This window comes from Cherax quadricarinatus, chromosome 29 (genome assembly GCF_038502225.1).
Source record: "Cherax quadricarinatus isolate ZL_2023a chromosome 29, ASM3850222v1, whole genome shotgun sequence".
In the NCBI taxonomy this organism is placed as follows: domain Eukaryota; kingdom Metazoa; phylum Arthropoda; class Malacostraca; order Decapoda; family Parastacidae; genus Cherax; species Cherax quadricarinatus.
In genome coordinates, this window is record NC_091320.1 from 23423831 (window position 1) to 23434729 (window position 10899).

Here is a 10899-nt window from a genome sequence, read left to right on the forward strand (position 1 = left end):
CGGGCCACGAGGCCACCAGGCCACCGGGCCACGAGGCCACCAGGCCACCGGGCCACGAGGCCACATGTAAACATCGTCATGGTTATTTATATATTTTATTGTTTTTATGTTATTATTATTATTATTATTATTATTATTATTATTATTATTATTATCGACTTAATGTTGCTTTTTGTGATTTAATAGTCAACACAGTAACATATGCCGAAGGGTACCTACAGGACGTTAATAAGAGCTGAAAACAAAACTGAATAGGGTAAACGTCACGTGTCAAGGCCCCGTGAATAACAGTCCTAAACAGGTAACTATATAAACACTTTAAAAAAAATAAAACGTTTAATCACATGAGCACAATTATATCATTTTCAGTTATACTTGTATATACAGTGCAGTGTAGAAATCATAGTCGCACATGATCTTCTAACGTGTAGCCAAAATACAAGAAGTCTTCGTAATACTTCTCATACAGTAGCCACCGCTTGTGTTGGCTCACCTGGCTCAAGTATTTGGTCGTTGTCTCCCTGTCCGTCCCACCTCGGTTCTTCCACTGAAGGTGGAACTTGGTGGGCAGCCTCCCACTCTCCTTCAACATCTCCACGAAGTAGTTGATCTCCTCCTTGAAGTTCTCGTACTTGATGATGTAGTCGAAGTTGAACTCGCAAACGTGGCACAGACGCGAGATGGGTTTCCAGTGTTCGTCGTAGCTGTCGACGTCCGTGTTGAGGAGGTAGTCTACGTACTCCTCGAAGGTGGGTTCCTTTCTGAACTCAGTATATTCATCCTCCTCCTTTTCCCTCTCTCTTTCGGAGAAATTATCATTCATCTTTCGTCCTTCGCCGTCATTCTCCTGTTTCCTCCCATCACTTGTAACTCTGTGTCTAGTTTTTATCTCATTATTCTCGTGTACATCCCGAAGACTATTTTTCTCATCTGTGTTGTTCCTTCTAACTTCTGCAGTTTTTTCCGCCTTCACGGATTCTCTGCTCTTCCTAAACCTCTGCACGATGCTACTTCCATAGTTCTTATAGAAGTAAGCACCATCCTCCTGAAGGCTGGAGTCCTCTAGCTTATTCCTGTAGGCGGAGACAAGGCGCTGGAACGGGTGCCTCACGAAGAGAAACTTAAGGGAGGTGTTAATGGTGTGATTAACTCGCGAGGGATCCACAGGCCTGCAACAGAGAAGGTCTCATAATGATAGAGCAAAAAATCACGCACAGTCACACTAAAGTATTCATAAGGAAGATTGTCTAACACTATCATCTGGCAGAACAAGAAGCCAAAGTTTTAAACTAAGAACTTCAGAATGATATTAGAAGTTTCTGTATATAGTGGAATGTCTTACAAGAGGTAGTACAACCACTGGATATTTATACAAATATTATGTGATAGATTAAATAAATACGGAAGACGGGATACCCCAATCATAGCTCTGTACTTATAACTACAAATATTTACAAATATGTAATTACACATGGGGAGTTATAACAACACTGCGAAGGACTCGAACCCATGCTGCTTTGGCCTGCCTCATGGTGGGCGAAAACTCGACGCCTTAATCCACTGGACTATACAACCCTTAAAATTAGCGTAGTGTTGTTATTGATCAATACCACTCGTTCGTGGGCACAATAATACAAAATGCTGCTCGTACTAGTACACCAAACAGGGACTAGAATGAAATTAGCCTAGAGTCATCCACACCATCGTGTGTCCTTGGGAAGCGAGTACAACATTCAGTTCCGCTGGATGCGTTACACTTTAAGGATTGTATGGTCCAGTGGATTTAGGCGTCAAGAGTTTTCGCCCACCATAAGGCAGGCCAAAGCAGCATGGGTTCGAGTCCTTGACTAGTTGCAGTGTTGTTAATGATCATTATCACTCGTTCGTGGGCACAATAGTATGGGGAGTTATGTAGAATATTAAAGTAATTATCAAAGAAGAAGGAAAGAATGTAATAACACAGGATAAAACAAACTGCACGGGACACAAGCGGACACAACCCTTTAGTAATAACAGGAAATAAATGTCTGTTCAGGTCTTATGTGTTGACAGACACAGCTCACACAATTTAAGAATGATACCAAGTAAGTTTATTTAGGTACAGGTATATATATATGTACAATTATCATGCATTGTTTAACGTGGAAAAAATCACAATAAAACGCGTGACTTCAAATATGCAAAAATACCACAGTGAAAATACGAAATTAAACCTGATCGCTTTCATGTGCTTACACACACATTTTCAGAGGAAGATGTGTGTGTAAGCACATGACAGGGCTCACACTGTGGTATTTTTACCTAGTTTAACAAATGTGTAAATTATGTAGGATAACCTCCCCCCCCCCAAAAAAAAAAAAAGTCAGTGTCTTATTTCCATTGGAGATAACACAACAGCACTCATCTAGATACGATGTGACTCATTTAGATATGATGTGACTCATCTAGATATGATGTGACTCATCTAGATATGATGTGACTCGTCTAGACATGATGTGACTCATCTAGATATGATGTGACTCGTCTAGATATGATGTGACTCATCTAGATATGATGTGACTCATCTAGATATGATGTGACTCATCTAGATATGATGTGACTCATCTAGATATGATGTGACTCATCTAGATATGATGTGACTCATCTAGATATGATGTGACTCATCTAGATATGATGTGACTCGTCTAGATATGAACGTTCCCTGGGGCTGCGCAGTCACCCACTGGCCAGAAATAAACGAATGGCAACTCGCACAAAATTGAATGGTCTAATTGGAGGACCGGGAGAAGAAAAAAAATTGCTAAAGTAGAGTACAGAGCAAGAAAGATTAGCTTGGGACGAGAATATATTGAAAAGAAGACGACTTAGAGAGGAGAGAGCACTCTTACCTGTGCTACGGTATCGTTACGTTAAGCAGGACACATGGGCAAGACTTTGGTACCTTTCTCGACTGGAGAAGTCTACTACATCCCCCCCTCGAGGGAGGTTCCTTGACACCCCCCCACCCCGCCCCTATCACAGTCGCTGTATAAGCCCTACGGGTTTAGCGTTCCCCCATAATAATGACAGAGAACCCTGCTAGGCGGGCGTAACCTGTCGTTGATAAAGATACCGAAGTGTTGCACACGGGGCACAAACCCCGGTCACTGATACCGAAAAGTAGTTTAAAAAGACACGTGAACAAAGACTAGGACATATTACAAAACGTTTCTGTCTGTTTTCCGTTATATCCTAGTATTATGCAACACGTCCCTTTTTTTTTTTTTTTTTTTTTTTTTTTGCCTCGTTTTTAACACGAGTCTACATCACTTAGACTTCCTTATCACTTCGTAACACAACCAGGAAAATGTTAACCAAACCACGGAACGGGTTTGGTTAATATTTGGTTAACGGAATTGAACCCGTGGCAAGTGAGTCCTAAGACTCCAGTCCAGTACGTAAGTCACTGGGTTCAGTCCCCACCCGTTCCCTGGTTTGTTTACAATCGTGTTATTACGATTTCGTGAGTCAGTGAAATGTTTTCTAAACAAAGCACCGCACTGACAGTCTCATCTCACCTGAAAGCTTGTCTGAGGACCACCTGCAGCGGCGGGTCACTGTACGCGTCACCTATGATGCCTCGGAGGTCAAGCAGTGCCTTGGTCCAGGAGGTGGAGGCCACCTGGAAGACGAGGTCAAAGGTCACGATAAGTTGGGTACTTCAAGAGGGTTGAGCTTATGCCGGTGAAGAGCTCGTAATCCAGGGAATTGGAGCTACACTCTCCCTTTAGTCTGATCTGATTACCTCCCATTCCCTGGGCAGTGTATAACTTAAGTGTTTAGCGCTCCCCATGAAATAAATCTTCAGTTCTATCCCAAATTGTAACGTAATAGCACCTAGGTGAGTACAACTAAATAACACCTAGGTGAGTGCAACTATGATTAATAACACCTGGGTGAATAAAATTGTACCACCACTCCTTAAACGGGTTTAGAGCTTCACATTAACATACATACATACACACATATATATATATATATATATATATATATATATATATATATATATATATATATATATATATATATATATATATATATATATACATATATTATATATATATATATATATATATATATATATATATATATATATATATATATATATATATATATATATATATATATATATATATATATATATATAACTGAAAACACTGACTGCCCTACACTGAGGCCCTTATATGATAATCTTGAATTTGTATTCCATTAAGTGGTAAACCCGTTGGAAGTCGTTGAACATAAGGGGTGGATGATTCTCGATGCTCCGTTTGCTATTCGCGTCGCAGTGTCTGACCAGCCAGGTTGTTGGTAGCTGTTTACGCAATGTTGAACTTTGCTGATCGTAACAATCTTTGACCTTTAATAGATTCAGGTTGGATAAATTTAAACTGAAAATATATAGGAAAATACTAGCTTGGCAATAGAGTTGTGGATGGTTGGAACAAATTGTTAAGTATGATGGTATACAATACCGACAAGTTGATAAGTAACACACAGGTGCAGCAGTTAGGTACCTTTATTCAGAAACGTTTCGCCTACACAGTAGGCTTCTTCAGTCAAATACAAAGGAGGCAGTAGAGATGAAAAGACGATGTAATCAGTCAATTACTCTTGAAGACGTAGTGCTGAGGTAGTCAATCCCTCAGCCTGGAGAAGAGTTTTGCTTCATAGTCTGGAATAATGTGGAGCTGAAGCAAAAGTATGTAGACATATACTGTCGAGGTGAGGCGCAGATTTTCTCCTCCTCACCTTGACAGTATACAAGTCTCCACTCTTCTCAAGGCTGAGAGACTGACCACCTCAGCACTACATCTTTAAGAGTGATGGACTGATTACATCTTTATATCACTGCTTCTGCTGCCTCCTTTGAATTCGACTGAAGAAGCCAACTGTGTAGGAGAAACGTTTCGGAATAAAGCTACCTAACTGTTGCACCTGTGTGTTAGCAGACGTTATCGACGTTAACAGCTGGGCATAATAAATATGTAAGATGGACTGGGACTGAGAAGGACTTGGGTAGCATGGACCAGCAGGCCAACTGGTCTTACTACCTGGACCAGCAGGCCTACTGGTCCTGCTACCTGGACCAGCAGGCCTACTGTCCTAGTACGGCGGTTCTCCCTTGTTTACTGACCTTGGCAACAAGGCACCATGAGAGGTTGTACTTTGGCAGGTAAATAATATTCTTGAGGGCTGCTTTGAGGTGCAGGTTGTGGTAGTAGGCTGCAAGGTTGGTGCTGACGTGGGTGGCGTCGCGGGCGTGCTGTTGTAGCTTCGTCAGGGTGGGTGGGGAGGAGGAGCACCCCGCCCGCACCACGCCCGCTCGACCGAGGATGTCTTCCCTGAGGGCGGCCTTCTGCTGCTGTGTAGCCTGCAGAAGGGAAAAGTCAGGCGTGGGAGGCGCTATCTCACACTCCTGCCAACCAGCAGGAGAGTGTCAGCGTAGTAGATGGGAGTAAGTGGAAACAAGTGGTTATAACGGTTTGAAGTGCTGTTGGAGTGGGAGCACGGTAGCATTTATGTAGGAATTTAGGAAAACCAGTTAACCGGAGTTGAGACCTGGAGGTGGGAAGTACAGTGACTACACTCTGAAGAAAGGGCTTGGATTATTATTATTATTATTATTATTATTATTATTATTATTATTATTATTATTATTATTATTATTATTATTATTGTATTATCATTATTATTATTACACTGGTCAACAATAAAAAATATATTGCCAAAGATAATTGAGTCGTGACCGGTCATGGTCCGGTCACGGCTCGGTCCATGGACCAGTCATGGCCCAGTCATGGCCTGGTCAAGGACCGGGCCGCTGGGGCGTTGATCCCTGGAATACCCTCCTTCAGGTAGGGTATTCCAGACTCTAGTTTATGAGACATTACTTACCTACCTTCACACCATAACACTTACATACGTATATGTAGTAACAATTTGTGTATATACACACAGCTTTAACAAAGATTAGAACTTCATTTATGACTTAATATTTAAGCAAAGTTGTATCAACAACGACCAGATAAACATAAGTTCTTCACGAAGAGTCTGATTAAACAATCCCAATACATTTTGTTATATTTGAGACGAATACTGTTTGCAGTAACAAAGATAAAATATCACAGATATTGTACAATAATGTTATCTTGTTTATTGTGGAGTGACGCTTGGAGAACAAGACAAGTCTTGGGCTCCCAGTATGATTTGTAAAACCTGTCTACCTGGAGGGTATTCCGGGGGTCAACGCCCCCGCGGCCCGGTCCACGACCAGGCCTCCTGGTGGATCAGGGGTTGATCAATCAGGTTGTTACTGCTGGCAACACGTAGTCCACCGTACGAACCACAGCCCGGCTGATTCGGCACCGACTTAAGTATCTGTCCAGTGTAGAATGCTTACGACAGTGGAGAAATAGGTAAAGTGAAAAGTTTAAACTTAGGTGAGTCTATGGTGTGGAGAGAAGCATAAAACCATTACTGCGATTATTTCTATATGTTGAATGTGAAAGGTTTCAGTGGATACAAGAAAGTCAAGTGGGAATATCCTGGTTAGGAGTCAGCAAGGATCACTGTGCCACACAGTGAAGACGTTACCATACCAGTGTTTACAACACTGCCTGACCTTCCATTGTCAGATGTTGAAGAAACTCAGAGTTTAGGATGTAACACAGGCGATAGTAGTGGAAGTGAATATTAAGTAAGCATTTCAACACCATAACAGTTCTTCCAAGAAGAACTCAATAATCTGATTCCTGACCTCAGTCTGTCAAAGCAAGTATCTGAACTTTTATCTTCCAGACTAAAAGAAAAGTGTCTACAACAAGAAGTTAAAAATAACAGTTTATCGGACAAGAGAGGTTGAACTCCTTCCTTATTTAAGCCAAGATAAAGAACTTGTAACAGTAAAGAACAGTAACATCCTGGGATTATTTCTTCGGACGAGACTTGAACATAGACCAGGAGATTGACTGCTGTTTATACACAGTTCCATTAGAAGCTTGAAATGTGTCTTATTGTACGATGGTGACCAATATTCATCTCTTCCAGTTGTTCAACAAAACTGTGATGATGATCAACATAGAAGAAAATCTTACAACGTTATCACATATAGTACTCGCCCCCATCTTATTCCTTATCCTCATATCAGACATAAACAGAGATATACACCACAGCACCGTATCATCCTTTGCGGATGATACTAGGATCTGCATGAGGCTGTCATCTGCTGAGGACGCGGTTAACCTCCAAGAAGATATAAACTAAGTTTTCCAGTGGGCAACGGTAAACAATATGATGTTCAATGAGGACAAATTCCAACTACTCCGTTATGGAAAACTGGAGGAGATAATAACTAGAACAGAGTATACTACTGACTCCGGCCATACAATAGAGCGGAAAAATAATGTAAGGGACCTGGGAGTAGTAATGTCTGAGGATCTCACTTTCAAGGATCACAACAGTGCCACGATCGCACGTGCAAAGAAAATGATAGGATGGATAATGAGAACTTTCAAAACGAGAGATGCCAAGGCCATGATGATCCTTTTCAAATCACTTGTTCTCTCTAGGCTGGAATACTGCTGTACATTAACATCTCCATTCAAAGCAGGTGAAATCGCAGATCTAGAGAGTGTACAGAGATCCTTTACTGCACGTATAAGTTCTGTCAAGCACCTTAACTACTGGGAACGCTTGGAAGCACTTGACTTGTACTCGTTGGAACGCAGGAGGGAGAGATATATCATAATCTACACTTGGAAAATCTTGGAAGGAATGGTCCCAAATCTGCACACAGAAATCACTCCCTACGAAAGTAAAAGACTGGGCAGGCGATGCAAAATGCCGCCAATAAAAAGTAGGGGCGCCATTGGTACACTAAGAGAAAACACCATAAGTGTCCGGGGCCCAAAACTGTTCAACAGCCTCCCATCAAGCATTAGGGGAATTGCCAATAAACCCCTGGCTGCCTTCAAGAGAGAGCTGGACAGATACCTAAAGTCAGTGCCGGATCAGCCGGGCTGTGGCTCGTACGTTGGACTGCGTGCGGCCAACAGTAACAGCCTAGTTGATCAGGGCCTGATCCATCGGGAGGCCTGGTCATGGACCGGGCCGCGGGGGCGTTGATCCCCGGAATAACCTCCAGGTATAGTAATTAGTGGTATCTGAATTATCTTAATGTTAATCAGTTATTATATAGAATAAAGTGCTTGTATATATTACATTATTCGACTTTTGCATGATCTAAAAAATAATTTAAATGCGATTTGTAAGTTAGCTCCGCCTGATCAGTATATTTGTCACATCTTTTAAGTTTTTCAGTGGGATACCAAAGTTATCAAAGACCAGAGCCAGTCATGCAAAACCGATGACATTCTGAATCACTACCACAAATTTATCCTAAAAATCACCGTAATATTTACCAGAAAATGTGTTGACTAGCAATATTATCATCATTATTATTATTATTGTTGTTGCTGTTGATATTTTATTTATTATTATTATGTTTTACTAGTTATTATTATTATTGAATTATTTAAAAATCTTTCCGGGTTTACAGCACTTGTAATGGAAGATAATCAGGTTTAGTTGAAGGAATTAACTGAGTTAGGGAATGTTACCTGGTTGGTGTCAGTGAGGCGGTGGATCATCAAGAGGCAGTAGACGTACACACAGGTGAAGACGACCCTCCTGGGGAACCTGGGCACCCGGGGGAACATTCTCCTCTCACCACCTCACGTCTTTCCTGTCATGTTCTTTTTATCATTCGTAAGCAAACTCATTCACTTACTATGTAGTGATTTGTTTATCCAAGAATCCATAAAAATTCTTCGTCAGTAATTTTTTTAGCATTTTTTCCCGATACTAATTATCCTTTTATGCTGTCAGTTGCTGCTGACAAGACAGCGACTGAAGGAATGACGGACTATGTGTTTCTTCTTTTTCTTTGGGGGAGGGGGGGAAGGTCACCGTACCTCCGTGGAAAACGGCGATTGTGATTAAAAAAAAATATATGTACATATATTATAGTATGGCCGGTATATAGTGAGCGGCCGAAGTTGCTAGAACAGTGAAGCCTGACACGCAACTGAGCCTGGTGGAGCCCCAGAACCTCACCCTGCGTGATAACTAACGGTAACGCAGCCGTTTTCTGTGCTTGTAAACAGAAGTACCCGTTTTCTATGGTTTAACGTGCTCTTTCTGTCTGATACATTCGTTGTTCATATCCAACTTTAAGAGATAACAACGAAATTAGGTCAATATCCAGTGGTATATTACCAATCTTTTTCTGAAAAATACCCAGACTTTGCCTATTATAAATAATACACAGCCACTTAAGTAAGCTTATTTAAGTACAGGTACACATAATTATAGTTATCGTACATAGTTTAACATATATGTAAAGTACCTTTAACTTGTTTATATTATCAAACATACCCTTCTGAAACATTAGGTAACATAAATAATTCAAAACCATATATAAGCTACAATGTAAGATATTTGTGACTTAATTCAAGTTTGTGTAATAAATTCATTACGATTGTAACCGGATATAAACATGTATATAGTTCACTTCCTTTGTAACTTGTTCAGTTCTCAGAACTTTGTGGTCCAGTTCCTGGACGCATTACACAAATAACCCGCACATAGAAGAGAGGAGCTTACAAAGACGTTTCGGTCCGACTTGGACCATTTACAAAGTCACACTGGATCATTTACAAAGTGTGACTGTAAATGGTCCAAGTCGGACCGAAACGTCGTCGTAAGGTCCTCTCTTCTATGTGCGGGTTATTTGTGTATTGTTCCAGTCACGGTATTGTGCCTTTTTTTGTTATTCCTGGACCCATTATGTACCTCTGTAATCTTATGACTACCGTCCACAGGGTGGGTATGAGGTTTACCTGGAGAGGTTTCCGGGGGTCAACGCCCCCGCGGCTCGGTCTGAGACCAGGCCTCATGGAGGAGCAGGGTTTGATCAACCAGGCTGTTACTGCTGGCCGCACGCAAGCTGACGTACGAACCACAGCCCGGTTGGTCAGGTACTGACTTTCGGTGCCTGTCCAGTGCCTTCTTGAAGACAGCCAGGGGTCTATTGGTAATCCCCCTTATGTATGCTGGGAGGCAATTGAACAGTCTTGGGCCCCGGACACTTATTGTGTTGTCTCTCAGTGTACTCGTGGCACCCCTGCTTTTCATCGGGGGAATGTTGCATCTCCTGGCGAGTCTTTTGCTTTCATTTGGAGTGATTTTCGTGTGCAGGTTTGGTACCAATCCCTCCAGGACCTTCCAAGTGTATATTATCATGTATCTCTCTCGCCTGCGTTCGAGGGAATACAGATCAAGGACCTTCAATCGTTTCCAGTAGTTTAGGTGTCTTATTGCACTTATGTGTGCCGTGAAAGTTCTTTGTACACTCTCCAGGTCTGCAATGTCGCCAGCCTCGAAGGGGGCCGTTAGTGTACAGCAGTATTCCAGAATAGAGAGCACAAGCCATTTAAAGAGAAATATTAAACTAGAATAGAAATATTAAACTAACTTACTGACTGATTGATCAGTTGGGTTTAAAATAGATACTAGGACGAACTTGGTATCCAACGCTTTGCACAAAAACATTTCCTCATTGTTTGGTTTTCTTAGGATAGATTAGATCAGGGATCCCAAACCTGCGGCCCGCGGGCCACATGTGGCTCTTCCAGGAAATGGATGCTGCCCTCACATGAAATTATGAATTCGCTTTCCTGTAGGTTCCACACTGCACTGTGTCAACAAAACCGTGCGACCCTTATCATACATGTGACCAACGAATGTGACCCACATGTGTAGGAAGGTTGAGGATCATTGGACTCGTGATTAACCCTC

The 10899-nt window shown here is 41.7% G+C and overlaps 1 protein-coding gene across 1 annotated transcript; it reads right to left on the bottom strand.

Annotated features, from left to right (window-relative positions):
* Nucleotides 1-216: 216 nt before the first annotated feature.
* Nucleotides 217-9151, bottom strand: LOC128690624 (carbohydrate sulfotransferase 11). The gene is made up of 4 exons (XM_053779351.2): nucleotides 8661-9151; nucleotides 5177-5413; nucleotides 3558-3661; nucleotides 217-1169 (listed from the first exon to the last, which is right to left on the bottom strand). The coding sequence occupies exons 1-4, from the start codon at nucleotides 8757-8759 to the stop codon at nucleotides 401-403; spliced, it is 1209 nt and encodes a 402-aa protein (XP_053635326.2). The 5' UTR covers nucleotides 8760-9151; the 3' UTR covers nucleotides 217-400.
* Nucleotides 9152-10899: the final 1748 nt, after the last annotated feature.